Below are 20,092 nucleotides of genomic sequence, written 5' to 3'. Positions count from 1 at the left end.
CTGCCATCCACCCAACTGTGGGACCAATAGACAGCCGCTTCCGGATTACAACTGCCATGAATGGGCGGCTTTGCTGTAGCAACCCAAGACAGAAGTAGCTACCCAGAAAACGTGTCTCAGCAATGCAAAGCTCCGGGAGTCAAGACACAGCAGAAGCCAGGAAGCAGACTACGCAGACTGGCCCGGTCGACCGTCCTTGAACAGTTCTACTCAATCATGGTGGTGTGTAACAGAAATACATTTGATTTTTATGGGTTCATAAATTGTATGGCTGGTCTGGCAATTTTTGTAAGGTTGAGTTGGGTAACACGATGTCTGAATTGCGTGATAGTTCATTGGCTGCCATTATTGACCCCTTTTGTATGTTGACCAATTATTATTCTCCTCTGAAGACTGTAGCAAAATGGTCGCCAATTGGAGTTCGAGGCGTCCAATAACTTGCAATGTAATTGGTCATTCACGTGTCGTTTTCACTTTTTGTTGTATGTTTGTCCTATCCCTATCGACAATGTATTTCTGAGTGACATACTTACCGACCATTTAGCGCCTCGCCGGCTTTGCTGCCTTTGGACAATTTTATTGTTGTAGGCGGGTCTTGAGAAACTAGTGGCGTTTTGTGACGAGATGAAAATGGCGGCGGATGGCTGACCGCCGACTATCGGATATTATACATATATAACTGCGATTTAAACCGGCGTTCTCTGTCGATTTTAACAGAACTTAATTGTCATTTAATATTACCCGATTTTTAACGATTTCCTAAACTCTTTGGCTGGAGTTTTCCAAAAGACAAAACGGAAAGTTCCTTTGGAAATAATAGGTTACTCGCTGTCTGCGGTTGCATTTTAAACTCGGACGTTCGTTTTAGTTTAGCTAACAGTTTGTTGTTCAGCATAAGAAAATGTGTGTGAACTAACGTTACTTGCCGCAAATAACCCAGGACTGGTAACCCCCTCACCCCCCTCACCACCCTAAAACTAGCCAGACAAGTGTCTAAATTGTATCAATAGTAAGCTACACTCTATAGCTAACTTTAGCTATAACCACGCTAAACGCTAGATAATGAACCACACTATAATCCCAAATGCAATATTGGCGCTATAAACACAAACTAAAACTTGTTGGTTAATCCCATTCTCTCGGTAGGGTTTTGTTGTGGTGATCGACAACAATGCTTCCCTTTAGTGGGGGATAGCTAGCCTCTTTACTATTTCACTAGCTATGTCCTAGTAGTAATTATCTATCGTTAGCTCTTTATTCGTACGGTGTTATTGAATCAAATCAAAATGTCTTTAACTTGGCTACATTGTTGACTGTATTTTAGATTTAGTTTGTCCGATTTGAAAGGCTGTTTTTAACCCGCAAGTGACAGTAGACACATCTGATTTCTAGTAGTGCAATGTTTAAGTTAGCTTAGCTCTGTCAAATAAAGTCAAACTATATTTCCAATCACGAGTTAGTTGTAGTGTTCAGCAGCTTGACAGCGCAGTCAGGGACCCACGTGTATCGGCGAATCGCCTACCAAAGCAGTCCACTGTCAAGTGACTGTCCATAAAATATGGAAGATAAGCGTCGACCACGGTTCAGCAAGCGACTGGTAAGTAACTAGTTGGTCCAGCGTTATTTCAATGTCTCCTTGTTTTGTCTGTAGTAAGAGTTCTTAGCTAACGTTACTTTAGACGTTGGTGATGAACGATCTGAAATGGCATGGACTGCCGGTAGTCACTAACTATGTTGAAAGGTGCGTGGTATGGATATTTAATTATTTGTTGTGTGTTTTTAAACTATGCATATGATTTGAGATGTTGGGATTTTAAAGACAGTCAGAGAGGAAGTGAGTTAACGTTACTAGTCTACGTTTAAATTCCAATACCTCATAATTTAGGTTATGGGAATAACTGTAGTGTTTTTTTTCCCCCAAAGTAACAATTTAATTTGTTTCCAATACCAAAAAGCTGAGAAGTTTGTCTCTGACTTGTCTTGCTTGATGGTGTCATGTAGTCCATATTGGCACTCTTTACTGCAATTTGAGAGAGCACGGAAAACAGGCTCTTTGGTCAAAAGTAGTGCATTATAAAGGGAAGCGGGTGTCATTTTAAGACGAGCCAGGTTCATGTGTTCATTGTTTGGGAGGTTAAACCCTGCCAGGAGTGTGCATCATGTCACAGTCGCGCCAAAACATTGTAAAAGCAAACCGAACAGAAGACATTTGGTTAAAGAGGACCAGATCAACTATGTCTGGAGCAGTGATCACAGGGTTGGGTTGGGCAATGGCTGGGATTAGTGTCAGATCTGGGATTAGTGTCAGATCTAGCTAAAGCCTTGAAAAGGAATATTGCGCATTTTTGTTACATGGTGCGTTTTTGATTGAGGGTCCAACATGTCAGATAAGATTATTGATTGTGTTTGAGGTGAGTAATCTTCTTTTTTTTTTGCATTCGATTGTAATTCCATTTCTGGTTTGTTATGGGTATCAGACAGGAGTATCCTTGGCTTCACGCCTGTTGAGCGAATTTGAATGTGTACTGCAGGGTTTAGTAAGGTGACTAGGATCTCAGCCTACCTGACTGTGTAGAATCTGGATAGTTACAGGTGAGGTGACACACAAAGGCTTTTACTAGACAGTGGACCGTGGACATTATGTTTGTAATGTACAGTGTTGTGATTGTTAAAGTTGCGTTTCAGACGATAGTCACGTTTGTCAGAGCAGAAGCAGAACATGTATCGCTCAGAGCAGTAGCCAGGCAGCATCACTCCTCTGATGCAGAGACAAAGTTTTTAAAATTATGAATAGGATGAGATTTAGGCAGTAGTGGTCAGGTCTACATCTCTTAGTCTCTGGTCTGTTAGGGAGAGGGGGGGAGGGGGGGCTCTTTTTCTTTGCCTGTACTTTGAGCCATGCATCTCCAGAAGGCATATTGCATGCAGTACAACGGTGTAAGTGGATTGGAGGGAGGGTGTGTGTGTGTGAGTGAGTGGAGAGGACACCGGTGAGAGCACGCTGTCTGCTCTGTGTGAAGCGAGAGAAGTTGTTACTGGAGAGGCTGGCTGCCTGACTGGCCATGTGAGCAGAAATGCGGATGAAGGAGATGATGATGATGGGGGGCGGGGGGCACTGCAGAGGCGAAAGGATGACAGAGCTGGATAGACCGCAGGCCTTTTTTCCACTCTAAAAAGAGAGACGAGGGGGAGCGGAGGATGGCGAACAGAGATGCTGCTGCACTACGAAGGGATGTGGGAAAAGAGGAGGAAGAAAGATAAAGAGAGGAAGAGGGATGTAATGGTGACACTGAAGGTGCGAGGTGTGTCGAGTCTCTCTGCATCCCACAGGATTCCCCAAGGTGCACTGCAAGAGAGGGAAAGGGCAAGAGAAAAGGAGAGAAATAGAATAAAATTGAGAGGAAAAAGGATACTGGATTGCTGCAGTGAGGGGGAGAGAGAGCATCTGTAGCCCTGCTTGTACTGGCTCCGAGACCCACCGTCTCTTGGCGATGATCTTTGATAATAAACATGGACAATGCGGTTAGATACTGCGTCGGCCCTTACCCACTCTGGTTGCTCAGGCGTCGTGGTGTGATTGTGTAGCTCAGGGTCGTCCATTGTTTCTTCAGTAGCTGAGTGAGTGGGTGGCCTGGAGACCCAGGATCTAGACAGGGGCCATGGCTGTCCGTCGTTCCGCAGCCAAGGCATCTCCCAGACGGATCCCCCCGCACCCCTCCAGACTGTTTCTCTCTCTAGAGTTTGTCGTCATGCAAGCTGAGTTCTCGCCTTGGGAATACTAGGTGGAGCTGGACACTGCGGTGTGTGTGTGACCAGCAGCTGGTCTGTGTGATGTCTCTGTTAAAGGTTGTTGGTTTCGCCGGGTGCTGTGGCAGCGTAGTGCGTCGCTGAGAGACGGTATGCTGTGTCATTGTCTGTGTCTCCAATGGCACCCTATTCCCTACGTCGTGTACTATCTAGGGAGCCATTTGGGTACACGCAGCCACTGTCCACTGTACTGGGCACTGGCCCAGGGGAGCACAGACGGACAGGCGCACTGCATTACGCCGCTCGCTGCAATTCACTGCAATGCCGTTGTGTCCGTCTCCTCTACCAAACCGCCTGAATGGAACAAAGCTCTCTCGTCAAACCAGGCTTAAAGATGGATAATGGATTTTGAATTTACTGGGCCAGGGTTGTCTTTTTGAAGGGCTGGGCTGCCCGGAGCCAAGGAGGATTGCGGCGGCTGGCAGATGGGCAGTGAGATATTGGAGGTAGGGCAGGTGCCTCGTGCTGCATCTGGTGTCACTGATTTGGCTGCTACAGCGGTGGATACTCGTGCTGTTTAATGTCCTGCTGTGGAGTGGCATTGGCTTGTGGCTGACTGGTGGACAATACAGTGAGGTCGTTTCAAATTGTGCGGTGTTTGCAAGGAGTTGTGTGTGTCATGTTCAGGCTGAAGATGTTTAGAGGTGTGTGTGTTCAGGGCCAGCTGAGGATGTTTGTATGTGTAAGACGGGCGGAGAGATTGCGTTCTCCGACATCTCTTATTGTTGTCACTGAGCTCTGGGCTGCTGGACCCCCCCCTCCCTCCCAGGGTCAGCTGGTGCATTGCTATGGCAACCCTGGCCCACTCCCTGGTCCACTTTGTGTAGCTGTTAGCGATACTGCTAATGATAACCATCTGCTGGTAGATGGAAAGGCTTTCTGAAAAACCCTCTCAGTTAAATGTTAATTAAAAAGTAGCCTCTGCCTTTCTGGCAGAATGATATGATTATTTGCGTCAATCCAATGGCCATTTGTTTTTGCAGACTCTGCAATCACATGAGCGCTATAGAAACACTGCTAACCAAAGGACATGCACACTTGCTTTAAAGGGTAACTACACCCATAAGTAAAAATGTCTTTGATTTTTCCAAGACTTCAAAAGTAGTCTCCTGATGTGGTGTATCCATTGTTGTGCACTTAGAACATTAAATGTTGTTGTATTTCTTTAACTTTTTTAATTTTTTAAAATAAACATTTTAACAGAAACATGGAAAAACAAACAAAACGGAGAAAATGGAATTTGGGGGGGGGATTATGTGGATTCAGGCCAAAAATTAACAATTTTATGGGGGCCTACATGTCAGACAGATTGCTTTCATTTTATTACCTACCTAGGTTTTTTGAAAAGTCCCCTTTGAACTCACCATGCTTTTTTAATCATTGAAGCTGTCAACCCAATGCAAGGCGGTGAGAATGGATGGACACTAAAAGGGGGTTTACTATAACCTAGCATGTGTTCTTGAGGATGAGTCGGGTGGACATTGGATAACTAGATAATTTTTTCCCTCATATTTATCCAAATTGTATGTGTCCTCGTGAACTTGCGTTGCCAGCTTAAAATCTATGGACTTCTACCTAATATCTTATAAACCTAGGTTGACAATATTGAGCGGAGGAGCAGGGGAAAGGGGCATGGTCCTTAAGTCAGGTTTAGGGGAGGGTGGGATATTATCCTTCTATCATCTGTTGTGCCCTTGAAGCACTGGGTAAATAAAGGTTCCAAGTACCCCCCCCCCTGTTCTTTCTCTCCCTCTCGCTTTATCCCCCCATCCCCGAGAGAAGGGAGAGTCAGTGTGAGGGGAAATTAATATAGGCTACATTAGAGAATTGATACCCTAGTCTGAACATCAATGTACTGTGTGTTGTCTGTGTTGATATGGGTTTGTGTGGGTATGTTCATTCTTCCTTGCCCCAGTGTGTGTGTTGTTGTATTGCAACTTCAATCTCTTGGCACGAGAGCAGGTTTCTTTTTGTAGGAGGGAGCAGCAGGCAACTGTGTGGGAGCATTGTTAACACAGCCTAACGCTGCTGTCTTTAAGTAGCGTTACATTTGACAGAAAGACCTTAAAGAACCTAGAAGTATTAAGCCTAACTATTACAAAGTACCGTAAATACCCTAAAATAGTGCTCAATGGGATTTAAAGGGTTTACAGCTGCTGAACACATTGAGGTAAATCTCTGCTCTTTATTCCCTCTTCCTCACATTCCTCTTTCTATTTTGCTCCCCCCTCCTCATCTCTTTCCTCTTCCCCCTCCTCACTCCAGCGGTCGGGCACGAGGCGGCGCTACCATGACGATGGTATCTCGGACGACGAGATCGAGGGGAAGAGGACCTTTGACCTGGAGGAGAAGTTGAGGAGCGAAAGGTTCACCTCAGACAGGGTGAAACGCATGGAGGGGAAAGGTCAGTGTTGGGGGTCATCGTAATCCTGTGTCCTTCTACAGTGGAGGGTTTGGCTGTGGCTAAATATTGGAGACATTGGCTGCGTCTGAAATTGCACCCTATTCCCAATATAATGCACGTCTTTTGACAGTAGTAGTATGCTATCGGGTTACAAACTTGAGTAGCTTTGAGGATTCCTGTTTAGTTTATGGATTATCTTGTGTGTGTGTGTGGTTTTTCCAGACCTCACGTTTGAGTACATCCAAAGAGGTGGGTTGAGGGACCCGATCATCTTTGAGAAGCCAGACGGACTGGGTATCAAGTAAGTCCTCCTTCCCCCCACCCCCTTCAAACTCTGTTGGAAACGCACTCGCTTTATTCTCTCTGGGGCAATTAGAATGGCTGAAATTGTTAGTCTGTAAGTCTCCTTGAGTAGTATGTAACCCCGGTTTGTTGTGTTCTCTAAAGGATGCCAGATCCAGACTTCAGTGTGAACGACGTCAAGATATTTGTTGGTAAGATTCCACCCTCCTCCAGTGTTTCTATCCAAACACGCCTCTTCCCCTTTTTTCCAACTTCTCTCCTTCACCCACACTCTATCTCTATGCTAACTCTTCCTCCATTTCTTTTGGCTTTTTAACTCTCCCTCATTTACTCATCTCCTTTATTTCCCTCCCTCCCATTTTTAACAACACAGTCGACCAAACAAGCCTGCAGGCTCTAGTTTGATCTAATAGTGATATGGTCAAGTGCTGCAAAGAAGGACTTAGAAAATCTGCAGCTGGCCCTAGAAAATCTACAGCTGGCCCAGAGCAGAGCAGCATGTCTTGCCCTTCAATGTGCACAGAGGGCTAATGTCAACTGTCTGCATGTCAGCCTCTCTCTGCTCAAAGTACAGGAGAGATTGAATGCATCAATTCTTGTGAGAAATAGTGTTAATTTCCAAATTGGTTGTATAATCATTTTACATATAGCTCTGACAGGTGTAATTACCCACCAGACATGCCACCAGGGGTCTCTTCAGTCCCCAAATCGAGAACAAATTCAAGGCAACGCACAGTATTCTATAGAGCCATTATTTAATGGAACACCCATCTCAAATGACTCAAGCAAACTGCAAAAAAAATGTTGCTTCAAAACAAGACCTCACAGAACAAGGCCTCTCCCGATCTGACCTAATTAACTGATAGCCAGTATTCAGACCCCTTCACTTTACCCACATTTTATCACGTTAGTCATATTCTAAAATTGATGAAGTACCCCATAATGAAAAAGCAAGGTTTTTATGCATTGTCAGGTTAGATGGGGAACATCGCTGCACAGCTATTTTCATGTCTCCAGAGATGTTTGATCTGGTTCCAACCCGGGCTCTGGCTGGGCCACTCAAGGATATTCAGACACTTGTCCCAAAGCCACTCCTGCGTTGTCTTGGCTGTGTGCTTAGGGTCGATGTCCTGTTGGAAGGTGAACAGTCTGAGCGCTCTGGAGCAGGTTTTCATCAAGGTTCTCTGTACTTTTCTCCATTCATCTTTCCCTCGATCCTGACTAGTCTCCTAGTCCGTGCCGTTGAAAAACATCCCCACAGCATGATGCCACCACCATTTTTCACCATAGGGTTGGTGTCCCGGGTTTCTTCCAGACATGACGCTTGGCATTCAGGCCAAAGAGTTCAATCTTGGTTTCATCAGACCAGAGAATCTTGTTTTTCATGGTCTGAGAGTCTTTTAGGTGCTTTTTGGAAAACTCCAAGAGGGCTGTCATGTGCCTTTTACTGATGAGTGGCTTCTGTCTGGCCACTCTACCATAAATGTATGATTGGTGGAGTACTGCAGAGATGATTGTCCTTCTGGAAGGTACTTCCATCTCCACAGAGGTACTCTGGAGCTCTGTTGGTGACCATTTGGTTCTTGGTCACCTCCCTGACCAATGCCCTTTACCCCTGATTACCCAGTTTTGGCCGGGCGGCCAGCTCTAGGAAGAGTCTTGGTGGTTCCTTAATTCTTCCATTTAAGGATGATGGAGGCCACTGTGTTATTGAGGACCTACAATGCTGCAGGAATGTTTTGGTACCCTTCTCCAGATCTGTGCCTCGACACAATCCTGTCTCGGAGCTCTACAGACAATACCTTCGACCTCATGGCTTGGTTTTTTGCTCTGACATGACTGTCCACCTTTATATAGACAGGTGGGTGTCTTTCCAAATCATGTACATTCAATTGAATTTACCACAGGTGGACTCCAATCAAGTTATAGATACATCACAAAGATGATCAATGGAAACAGGATGCACCTGAGCTCAATTTCAAATCTCTTAGCAAAGGGTCTGAATTCTTATGTAAATAAGTTATTTCTGTTTAAAAAAAAATAAAAAATTTACCCCCCAAAAAATCGATACCTGTTTTTGCTTTGCCATTATGGGGTATTGTGTGTAGATTTGATCCATTTGTGAATAAGGCTGTAACGTTACACAAAGTGGAAACGGGCAACGTGTCTGAATACTTTTAGAATGTACTGTACATGTACTGGTGTGTGGGTACCTGTCAGCAGGACCTTTTTGTTGTCCTGTTCTCATTTTAAATTGGTGTCGTTCAGTCCTTGAGCTGTTCTTGTCTGTTGATGATCTGGGGCGGCAGCGTAGCCTAGTGGTTAGAGCGTTGGACTAGTAACCGGAAGGTTGCGAGTTCAAACCCCCGAGCTGACAAGGTACAAATCTGTCGTTCTGCCCTTGAACAGGCAGTTAACCCACTGTTCCCAGGCCGTCATTGAAAATAAGAATGTGTTCTTAACTGACTTGCCTGGTTAAATAAAGGTAAAATTAAAATTAAAAAATCTGTATTATTTCACGTTCAGGAAGAGTTGCTGCTTCAGCAACAGTTAATGGGGATCCCAATAAAACACTAAATACACTCTGACCTTTTCCTCTCACCTTTTTGTCTCTCTCTTTCTCTCCTTTGTTCCTCCCCTCACCGTATCACCCATCTGTCTGTCCCCCCTCCTCTCTCTCTCTCCCCCCCCTCCTTGGCTCTCCCAGGCAGCAGGCGTATGATCGATGTGATGGATGTGAGCACTCAGAAGGGTATAGAGATGTCTATGGCCCAGTGGCGACGTTACTACGAGACGCCCCCCTCCCAGAGGGACAAACTCTACAACGTCATCAGCCTGGAGTTTAGCCACACCAAACTGGAGAACCTGGTCCAGAGGCCTACATCGGTCAGTCTGATATATATATATATATATATACACATAGGAACGCACGGACACTCACACACACCACGAGCTGACGATCCTGATCCGGAGGCCCGCGTTTGCCAGTCTGAGACACACTCACAGGCATATTAGCATGCAGACACGCATATCGGTGCACACACACACACCCTCCTGTCTGTTCTTACCTCCTCCTGTGTATCTTATCAGGTGGACATCATAGACTGGGTGGACAACATGTGGCCTCGGCACCTGAAGGAGAGACAGAGAGACTCTACCAACTCCATCACAGACATGCAGTACCCCAAAGTGCAGAAGTAAGGCTCAAATGTGTCCCCAAATGGCACCCTATTCCCGATGTAGTGCACAACTATTGACCAGGGTCTTCAGGCTCTGCCAACTCCCATCACAGACATGCAGTACCCCAAAGTGCAGAAGTGAGACCCTCTCCCTCATCAACTGCATTCTCCTTCCCCCTTCTTTTCCCTGCTCCAACCTCTGTTCTAGGTACTGTCTAATGAGTGTGCAGGGCTGCTACACGGACTTCCACATTGACTTCGGAGGTTCCTCGGTCTGGTACCACATACTGCGGGGAGGCAAGGTAAGAGCGGACGACTTAATCTCACACTGCAAGACTTGACTCGAGTCTCGACTTAAGACTCGGACCCCTACGACTTGGGATTCGAGTAAGAGCGACTCTAGTTTCCCCTCACTTCTTACCTCTGACCCCTTGCTTCCTGTCAGGTATTCTGGCTGATCCCGCCCACGCCTCAGAACCTGGAGCTGTATGAGGACTGGGTGTTGTCAGGGAAACAGGGAGACATCTTCCTGGGAGACAAGGCCCAGGACTGTCAGAGGATAGAGCTGAAGCAGGGCTATACCTTCATGATCCCTTCAGGTACCCACTTAATATGTAGTGAAATCTGGTGTACATGTATTGTAATGCCTTGGCAGCAGCTAATGGGGATCCATAATAAATACACTTTGAATTGTACTTGTGCTTTGGCACATACAGATATTTAGCCGTTTGAACTTCAACCTAGTCTTGTCTGTTCCTGTTTCTGATGTTGATCTTTGTTTGTGTCCTGTCAGGTTGGATCCATGCGGTCTACACTCCAGTGGACACCCTGGTGTTTGGGGGGAACTTTCTCCACAGCTTCAACATCCCCATGCAACTCAACATCTACAGCATTGAGGACAGGACACGGGTGGGTCACACACACACACATTCTCCCATTTAATCTCTCTCTCCTAAATGTACTGAATGTTTTTATTCCTGAGCACTCGTAGAAGAGAAGTTCCTATGTATGTAGTGGAGGTTACTAATAAGTTGAACTTGGTGTCTGTGCAGGTACCAGCTAAGTTCCGTTACCCGTTCTACTATGAGATGTGTTGGTACGTGTTGGAGAGATACCTCTTCAGTCTGACCAACACTTCCTACCTCACGCCTGACTTCCAGAAACATTCCCTGGGCATCGGTCAGTGCCAACACTACCCTCTCTCTGTTTCTGTCTCTTTGTTTCTCTGTTCTCGCTCTCTCACCTCCCCCCCTCCCAACACTTCTCTAACCATCATTACTCTATATTAGGTGATTACGTGTGAATGACAACACGAGATCTATAGCTTGAGGTGTGCGTTCTCCGTATTACGTGTTAGACTACAAACCTTGAATTGCTCCGTGAAGTGCCTTCTCTTTCCAGCTCCGCCTCTTAATCTCTCCGTCTGCCCCCCCCCCAGGTCTTACGAGAGACCCCTCCACCTGTGAGTCCGTCAACGGCCACACCCAGAGGGAGGATGAAGAGGAGGCTCCCCCGACGCGGGGCTCTAAGCCCGGGGTGAAGGTTCACCTGACGCCCTTTGAGCTGGAGGGGCTGTGGAACCTGCTGGGGAAGCTGGAGTCGCTGCCCTCACAGAAGAACTGTGTCCCGGCGGGCATACACAATGCTCCCGCGCTGCTGCACGACATCAGGGTGGGTACGGGGTGTGTCTGACAAGAGTTAAATATCCTAATATCAAAATGGATGCATGCAGGGCTGACTGTAAGTCACTTTAGATAAAAGCGTCTGGTGATTGGCATGTATTATAAAGTGTGTGTGTATGTGTCTTTTTTGTTCACGTATTCCTGTCCTCTCTTAAGGCCCTGCTGAAGGAGCATGCTAATGACATCCCCAAACTGTCCTACACTGGGAAGCCCATCGTCAAGTGGCCCACTAGGGTGAGAAGGACACGCCACATTCAGTCACATGCTCATAGTAACCGTTTACACTCGTCGCCATAAACGGGTTCAGATTGGCAGGTTTGGCCACTGATAAGCGCCTTAATTGGGACGCCAGCGGCTGTACGGTAACATGCTGTACCTGACGTCAGAGCTCAGGTTGTCCACTTCATGGCTCCTGACAGCCATTATAAACTTGAGCACCGCACGACAAGAAGTTGACCTCCCACCCCTCCTTTTTTTTGGGGGGGGGGGTTGTCTGAGTGACGGAAATGCATTTTAAATTATGAGGACTCAATGTATTTTGAAAGATGAAGTGTTGAGGTTGAAAATAAATACAGCTTTGACATCATACAAGCCAAACACCTGAGTCCAAATGTGAACTGCACATTTCCATATAAAACTCATGTCATATACAGCGTGAATGATCACTGTTTGATGTATAAGATGGCATGGTGTCATAGGCTCATTCTGTTCAGAACAGGGTATGTTTGTCTATCTTGAAGAGAATTTCTAGGCACACGAATGCACTCCCGACTCCGTTCTACAAACACAGAAATTCCGATCTGTTCCTCTGAATTGCCGTGTGAAAGCCTGACACCGTAAGATCGTATTTGACAACTTAGCCAGTCATGTTGGCAGTAGAAACAAGTTTTCAAGTGATGCCCACTTGACCCAGACTGCAGTTTATAATGAGATGTTTTTGGACAGCAGTAATTGTGTGATGGCGGGGACACAGGGCTGTGTTCCAAACAAATCATCTACAAGTGTACCGGTACTTGCTCTAGTTCCTCAGCACAACTAGGAGAGCTCAAAAAGGACCTTTATATAGTTGAAGACTCTTCACATAAAAGTGCATTGAATTGAATAATAATTATTGAAAAATATATTTAAATAATGTTACTGAAGTATCCAGATTACAGTAAATGTAAAATGCACATAAAATCAAGTTTAATGTTTGGATTCAATCTTGTCAGGTAAACTGTTGTCCTCAACTTTGGTTGAATCATTCTTCCATCATAACCCATAACTGTTGCTACCATTCTTATGCATTTTATTCTGTGAGAACCATTTCAATGTAGCCCTGTCCATATAGGCCTCTAGCCACAAGTCTGAAGGGTTAACACGCGTGTACTGTACATTGTCATAAGACGAGAGCGAATCATGCCACGTTCTTAGACTCCTCCACACCTCAAACGCTTAAAATCCATGTTACTTATCTGACTCTCAAATTCGAAGGGTCATTTAACCCACAGAGGGATGCTTTTCCAGACAGAGATTAAGCCTTGTGCTGGACTGTTGCCTTCCTTCACCTCCCAAAACTTTGAATGTATCTTTATCCCATTCATTCTCATCCCCCCCACCCTTCCAGCCGTCGTGGTACCAGCCTCCTCCCCCTCCTCCCCCGGTGGCTCGTCCCAAGCTGTCTGCCACGGTGGTGACCCCGCGACCCCAGAAGCCCGCCTCCTCCATGTCCGTGCTGCGGCGGCGGCGCGTGCGGTGTAAGCGCTGCGAGGCGTGCGTCAGGACGGAGTGCGGGGACTGTAACTTCTGCAGGGACATGAAGAAGTTCGGCGGGCCGGGGAAACTCAAACAGACCTGCGTGCTCCGACAGTGTCTGGCGGTGAGAGAAAGAGGGGGGTGTGTTTGATCTGTGTGAGCTGTCAGATTTGTACAGTCGAAGCATTGTCACTCTCCCTCTGCTAGCTGTGTGTGTCACTTACTGCTTGGATTTGATGCCTGTGTCCTTACTCTTTATCTGTTTCCCAGCTAGTATACTATATGTGTGTGTGTGTTTTTGATTCATTCTGACAGAATATACTAGTCTCTGTGTATTAACTCTTCTCTCTCTCACTCTCTCTCTCCCCCAGCCGGGTCTGCCCCTGTCAGTGGTGTGTGAGCTCTGTGGAGAGGGGAACCAGGAGGGAGGAGAGGGGCCAGTCTTCGCCCTCACCCTCATGGAGTGTTCCAACTGTGCCCAGATAGCCCACCCCGCCTGCCTCAAGGTAACCCCCGACACACTCCTCAAACTATACTTTACCTTCAAGTTTCAGCTTCATCTTACTCACCAGAGCTCTCGCAATCTAATCCGCATTCAAACACGCATGACCACACACACAATCACTTTTTTGTTGTTGTCTTGTGACATCAGTACAGATGGAGGTTAAACTCTCCCTCTTACCTCTTTCTTTTTGTTCTCAAACCAAATGCTCTATACCTCTAACCACCCTTTTCTCTCTCCCTCCACCTCTCACTCTCTCTCTAGGTAACAGGGGAGGGTGTGGTGAACACCGATCTGCCCAGCTGCTGGGAGTGTCCCAAATGTGTTCTGGGAATCACCGATACTGAGGTAAACCCTCCTCCTTTATCTACACACACTCTCTCTCACACACACACCACTGTGTCCCGGCTAGCTAACGGCCGTGACTCTCTCCCTGTGCTGTGTGTCAGTCTTCGGGTACCGATGATGATGACGACAGCGGGGCGTCCGTTGGCCTCGGCGCTGGCGCAAGCACCCTCTCCCCCGCCGCCCTCTCCTCCTCCCAGGGGCCTCTAGGGGTCTCCATGGAGCCAGGCTCTGCTCCTGGGTTGGGGGACGAGGGCTGGGGCAGGGTGTTACTGCTACACCCAGGGCTGGTTCCCAACCACCCCCCCTCCTCCTCCTCCTGGTCCTCAGAGGCGCCCCTTCCCTCCCCTGGTCAGCTACTACCACAGCAGCGCGGCCTCAAGCGGGCGGGGAGATGGGCAGGCGGGCGCAGGAAGAGGGTGAGAGGCCTACCGCCGCCACCGTCCTTCCCCCCCGCCCGTTACATCATCATCACGCGCCTATCGCTGCTCTGACTGACGAGGGGAGGGGCTGGGGGAGACGTGGTGCGTTGGGCTCCACAAATACTGGGCGAATGCAGAACCCTTTGCTTTAGGGTTGATATCAGACCTGAGTTTTAAGTCATTTCAAATACTTTATCTGTTCTTGTTTTGAGCTTCCCTAGCTTAATGTTCCAATAGAATAGTCCCAAATCTGCACATCTTGCACTCCAGGCAAACTCAAAAGTATTTTGAGGTTTTCAACCCTTTGAACCCACGTCTAGTCCATATGAGACAGTATTTGTGGAGCAGAAAGTGTTTGTAGCCTGAACGAAAGCCCAAAGCATGCGGAGGTTGAGTGAGAGAAACGGCGGCTTGTGATGTGAATGTTCTTGTCTGTCTTCACAGTGCAGCAGGCATTATGTCAACAGCGATGTTACAGTATTCAATGAACAGTGAATTTCAGTTGCATTGATGTTTTTCTTATTTGTTTTTTGATTTCAGGTGAAAGGGGACAAGAATAAAATGTTACACGCGGTAAGCATGCCAGCCAATAAAAATGTATTCAATTAAACCGAAGACCGTTTTTCATCCTTACCCTAACGGATACTTCGTTCCCTCCTTTCCTCCCTCTCTCCTTCCAGAAACGCAAGTCTTCTTCGTATCTCGACGGCCGCATAGCTAAGATCTACCGTCGCGGTGGTCACAGCGATGACTCTGGCAGCGATGATGATGATGACGACGATGATGAGGATGAGGATGATGATGAAGGCTCCAGGGGCGGAGGAGGCGGCGGCGCGGGAAGGAAGATGTCCGGACCACGCCCTCGCGGCAGTGGTTCCGCCTCTCGAAGAGGCTACGGGACTGGGAGGCGAGGCATTTGGAGAGGCTCCTCCCACAGAGGGGCAGGCCGTGGGAGTGGGCTGGCCCCTCACTCCTCCCTGAAGATGAGGCGTGGCAGAGGGGGGGTGGGGCGAGGGGACATGGAGAGAGGCGGGAGAGTGCGCCTCCGGGGTGGCACCAGGATGCAGAGACGCAGGGACGAGTCAGAGGAGGACGACAACGATGATGATGATGATGACGACGATGAAGATGACGACAGCGAGGAAGATCCGCAGCATCACCACCAGCATAAAGACCACCGGCAACGCCGCAGGCGGAGGAGAACGGACGACGAGGAAGACGACGATGAAGACGATGATGAGGAAGACAGCTCGGCCCGGGACCTGGAGGGGGAGGATGACGTGGACGATGAAGATGAGGATGACGACGAGAACCAGTCAGACTCCGAACCAGAGCCTCCTGTTCTCCTGGTGTCTGACCTTAACGACGACTTCCTAAATGGCTCGTACCTGACCGTGACCCTACAGCGCCCCCCAAGGGCTAAACGCCACCCCGGCTCCATCGTACCCAAGCTGGAGGCCGCCATGTCTCCCAGAACCCACGGCGGCGGTCCAGGTTACGTCCAGCATAAAACCCTCGGGAAGACGCGGCACAAAAACGGCACGGTCGCCGCCGGCAATGGCCTGGCCCAGCCCGCCAAGAATCCAGTCGGCCGGCCGCCTCGTCACCGTATCAACAATCCCCACGGCGACACAGCAGACAGGGAGAGAGACACTGCCTCTCCTTCCTCCTCAGACTCCTCGGCCTCCCCCACCCCTCCTCCCCAGTCCTCCCACTCTCCTTCCTCGCTCTTGTCGCTGCCCTCCTTCAAGGATGTAGGAAATGAGAAAGGAGGGGAGAAGGAGGTGTGGGTGGCGGTGTTCCTTTACCTGAGCAGAGCCGAGTTGGCTAGCTGTATGACTGTCTGTAAGGCCTGGTACAAATGGTGAGTCACACCCGTCCTTCTGTTATTAGAGTAACATTCACAGCCATTCGCATGGCTTGTTTTAGTGATTGGATGGGGGGGGGCTATACAGTTGCATATTGGGATATTATTTTTTGGCGATATATCGTATTAACAATATCGCAATATTATTTTTGTGCTTGTTTTTCCTTCATAGCTTGTTCTCCACAAATGTTGTTTTCAGCACTTATTTCCATGACTGATTTTAAACTCGTTTTCTCTTGGCTCTCTGAGCAAAACGTTTGGAACATCGAATCGCATTAAAATCGCAGTATCGAATCGCGTTACAAATAGAATCTCGTCGGCACCGAAGTGTCGCGATAATATCACATGGTGAGCTCCCTGACAATTACCAGCCCTACTTATTGTTTCTACAGATAAAGGAGTTTATTTCCTGTTTCTGCTTCAATGCAGTTTTAGGATTTTTCATCCGATAAAGTTGCATGACTGTCTCCGTAATCTGTGGACTAAAGGACACTTTCTATGGGGCTTCTCCATAAAGCAGGTTTTTTTTACACCCGAGGATGAGACGGTGATGTCATTTTTATGGCTGGGAAAATACTTGAGCTTTGTTGAACCAGAAACGGGAGACATCCAACAAGACTGTGTCCAGATCCTCATATCTTTACCTCCCCACCCTGCTGGATTCCCCCTCTCCTTTCCTTCCCTCCTCCTTCTCTCTCCTCTCTGTAGGAGTTGTGACAAGCGTCTCTGGAGTGGTGTGGATGTATCGCGTTGTCCCTCGCTCTCCTCCCAGGCCCTGCAGGGCATCATCAAACGCCAGCCCACCTCCCTGGACCTCTCCTGGACCCCCGTTTCCAAGAAACAGATCACCCTGCTCATACACCGCCTGCCAGGTAGGACACACATACCTCAACCCTGCTGCCTGTCCGGTACACACACACACACACACCTGAACAATGCAAGATTAATTAACCTTCCCCACCTCCTCTCCTCTCTCAGGTCTGAAGGAGTTGATGATAGCAGGTTGCTCCTGGTCGTCCATGTCAGCCCTGTCCACCCCCAGCCTGCCGTGCCTCCGTACCCTGGACCTGCGCTGGGCAGAGGGGGTCAAAGACACCCAGATCAGGGACCTGGTCACACCACCAGGTCACTAGTCAATACTAACTGACTGAGGTGTTACATCTCTCTCTCGCTTCTTTTCCGACAGGCTGTTATAACTGCAGCAGGCCACCGGTTTGTGGGCGCGCGTGTGTTTGACTGTAGTGGTTTCTTTTGGGGAATTATCTAGCTGCCTTACCTCCCCTATGATAAATTAATCTAGTGTTTTAGGCGGTTGGGTTGGTAAGTATTTGTATTGAAGGGTGTACTGTATATAACCCCTCTCTCCCTGCAGGCTGTGACAGTCGGTCTCGGCTGCGTGGCTGTGTGGTGCTGCGTCTAGCCGGCCTGGACATCAGTGACTCCACCCTGAGGCTGATTCTCCGTCACATGCCCCTGCTAGAGCGGCTGGACCTGGCTCACTGCGGAGACCTCACGGACCAGTCCGTCTGCCTGCTCACCGCCGCCGGCACACACACGCGTAACACACTCACGGAGATCAACCTCTCAGGTAGGCGCATGCACACACACACACACACACACACACACACGCATCCCATGAAAAACATAGAGATCAACCTCGCAAGTACACACACTCATTTCCCTCGTACAGGTTGTATGTCTCTACCTGTGTCACAGCCCTCCTCCTCCCCCAGGCTGTAACAAGCTGACGGACGGCTGTCTGGCGTACCTGAAGAGGGCGTCTGGCCTGGTGCTGCTGGACCTGCGGGGCTGCAAAGGTGTGACGCGGCGGGGCTGTGAGGGCTTCATCTCGGACCTCTCTCACTGCGTCCTGTTCTGTATGACGGAGGAGAAACTCATCCAGAGGATATCATAACTGACCCCCCACCCTCGTTCGTACCCCTACGCAAGGGGCACAGAGACCCCACACCAGCCAGGCAGGGGGGAGAGAGGGGGAGCAGCAAACACCCCTCCCCCGATACGGAGAACAAGCGCTCCAGAAAAGGGGGGGCAAGAAAAGGGTGAAAAGACGTTCACACTCCTCACTTAGGGTGATAGAAGGAAGACATGGGGGTTTGATGGAGGGAGAGGGTAGACTGTGCTGTTGCAGCATCATGTGTTTATTAGGCGGGTTAGGAGTTATGAATAGCACAGACACTTGTTAGTGTTGTTCACGCTAGATGGCTGAAAATGGGAACCCGATGGATTGAATGTGCGTGTTTGTACGACGTGGTCCCACAAAGCGGTAGAGTGAATCGGTATAGATTTCAGAGGGGGTTGAGAGGGAAGGGGACTGGAGAAGATTCCGGACATGACTGGTGTCCAACTAGGTCTAGACTCTATGCTGAACTTTCCATGGACTCCTTGGGAAACCGAGCCGTCGAACGGGTGCCAAACCTGTCCTAGAAACCCCCCCGCCCCGCTGTCCCTTCTTTTTCGCACCATCCTCACCCCTCTCCGTTTGATACGCTCACAGCCGTGAGTTTTGTTGGATGAAAACCGTACTGTATCGCTCATTAGGGTGCGTCCCAAATGGAGCCCTAGTTCAAAAGTGGTACACTATATAGGGAACAGGGTGCTATTTGGGACGAATACATAGTCTCTCTTCAGTTTTACTTGACTCCACTACCAGCCACTACAGGTCTTAACGTTATAGTCTTCGAATTCCCTCATTTGACAGAATATTTTCCTCCTGTCGTATTCATCTCTTTCCTTTCTGTCAGTCCTTTTCAGAGGTGTAACGTTTTGTTCATCCCTTCGCTCTATCACCCATAATGTTATTGTTGAACCGGAGGGCTCATGGGATGCGTCCCAAATGTCACCCTAGTCCCAGTATAGTGCACTACTTTTGAAAAAGTAGTGCACTATATAGAGAATAGGATACCATTTGGGACGCGATCTTGGTGAATTGTGTTGGTTGCCCTACTGCAGTTGCTCAATGGGCCTGGAACATGCCTGTAGCATTGCAATCAATGATATAAATATTTTCTGAAATGTTTTGCAGAAATACTTTTTTGTTTGTTGTTCATTTGTGGTTTTTACAAGAAAAAAAGAGGAATAAAACAAATCTTCAATGAGTAGTGTGCGCGCACGTCTTGATTTTTAAATTAAATGGAGGTCAGTAGCCATATACAGTACCATTTTTAAAAAAAAGTTTGGACACCTACTCATTCAAGGGTTTTTCACTATTATTCTACAATGTAGAAAATAGTAAAAATAGAGAAGACATCAACTATGAAATAACACATGGAATCATGTAGTAACCAAAAAAGTGTTAAACCGATTTTAGATTCAACGTAGCCACCCTTTCCCTTGACAGCTTTTCCAACAGTCTTGAAGGAGTTCCCACATATGCTGAGCACTTGTTGGCTGCTTTTCCTTCACTCTGCGGTCCAACTCATCCCAAATCATCTCAATTGGGTTGAGGTCAGGTGATTGTGGAAGCCAAGTCATCTGATGCAACACTCCATCACTCTCAAATAGCCTTTACTCAGTCTGGAGGTGTGTTGGGTCATTGTCCTGTTGAAAAACAAATGATAGTCCCACTAAGCGCAAACCAGATGTGATGGCGTTATTGCTGCAGAATGCTGTGGTAGCCATGCTGGTTAAGTGTGCCTTTTTTTTTTTTATTCTAAATAAATCGGTGTCACCAGCAAAGCACCATCACACCACCACCTCCATGCTTCACAGTGGGAACCACACATGCGGAGATCATCCGTTCACCTACTCTGTCTCACAAAGACACAGATATTGGAACCACAAATGTCAAATTTACTCATCAGACCGAAGGACAGATTTCCTCCGCTCT

At 47.9% G+C, this 20,092-nt stretch overlaps 1 protein-coding gene across 4 annotated transcripts; it reads left to right on the top strand.

Moving 5' to 3' along the window:
- The first annotated feature begins 39 nt into the window (after positions 1–39).
- LOC115145773 (lysine-specific demethylase 2A-like) lies at positions 40–19,364 on the top strand. Of its 4 annotated transcripts, XM_065004045.1 has the most exons (22): positions 40–222; positions 6,073–6,211; positions 6,434–6,512; positions 6,659–6,705; positions 9,222–9,400; positions 9,605–9,711; positions 9,902–9,995; positions 10,139–10,292; positions 10,487–10,602; positions 10,746–10,872; positions 11,132–11,364; positions 11,532–11,609; positions 12,982–13,233; positions 13,481–13,615; positions 13,876–13,959; positions 14,061–14,375; positions 14,919–14,951; positions 15,059–16,242; positions 16,954–17,117; positions 17,224–17,370; positions 17,618–17,833; positions 17,979–19,364. In XM_065004045.1, exons 1-22 carry the CDS (start codon positions 61–63, stop codon positions 18,158–18,160), a joined length of 4,227 nt encoding a protein of 1,408 aa, XP_064860117.1. In that variant the 5' UTR covers positions 40–60; the 3' UTR covers positions 18,161–19,364. The 4 variants fall into 4 exon arrangements, with proteins under 4 accessions (XP_064860117.1, XP_029543142.2, XP_029543143.2 ...); XM_029687282.2 differs by lacking the exon at positions 14,061–14,375 and having other exon boundaries at positions 43–222; XM_029687283.2 differs by lacking the exons at positions 40–222; positions 14,061–14,375 and adding an exon at positions 619–1,597.
- The last annotated feature ends 728 nt before the right edge of the window (positions 19,365–20,092 follow it).

The sequence above is a fragment of the Oncorhynchus nerka genome, linkage group LG18 (assembly GCF_034236695.1).
Source record: "Oncorhynchus nerka isolate Pitt River linkage group LG18, Oner_Uvic_2.0, whole genome shotgun sequence".
Taxonomy (NCBI): Eukaryota; Metazoa; Chordata; class Actinopteri; order Salmoniformes; family Salmonidae; genus Oncorhynchus; species Oncorhynchus nerka.
The sequence above is the reverse complement of the archived record's forward strand: the minus strand, read 5'-3'. Positions and strand labels throughout refer to the sequence as shown.

What these genes read in the sequence shown, in the direction of transcription:
- LOC115145773 (XM_065004045.1), top strand. Translation starts at nt 61, where the DNA reads ATGGGCGGCTTTGCTGTAGCAACCCAAGACAGAAGTAGCTACCCAGAA. An exon ending in TACCTTCATGATCCCTTCAG is followed by an intron (nt 10,293 to 10,486) that starts GTACCCACTTAA and finishes GTGTCCTGTCAG; the next exon opens with GTTGGATCCATGCGGTCTAC. An exon ending in TGCTCCGACAGTGTCTGGCG is followed by an intron (nt 13,234 to 13,480) that starts GTGAGAGAAAGA and finishes TCTCTCCCCCAG; the next exon opens with CCGGGTCTGCCCCTGTCAGT.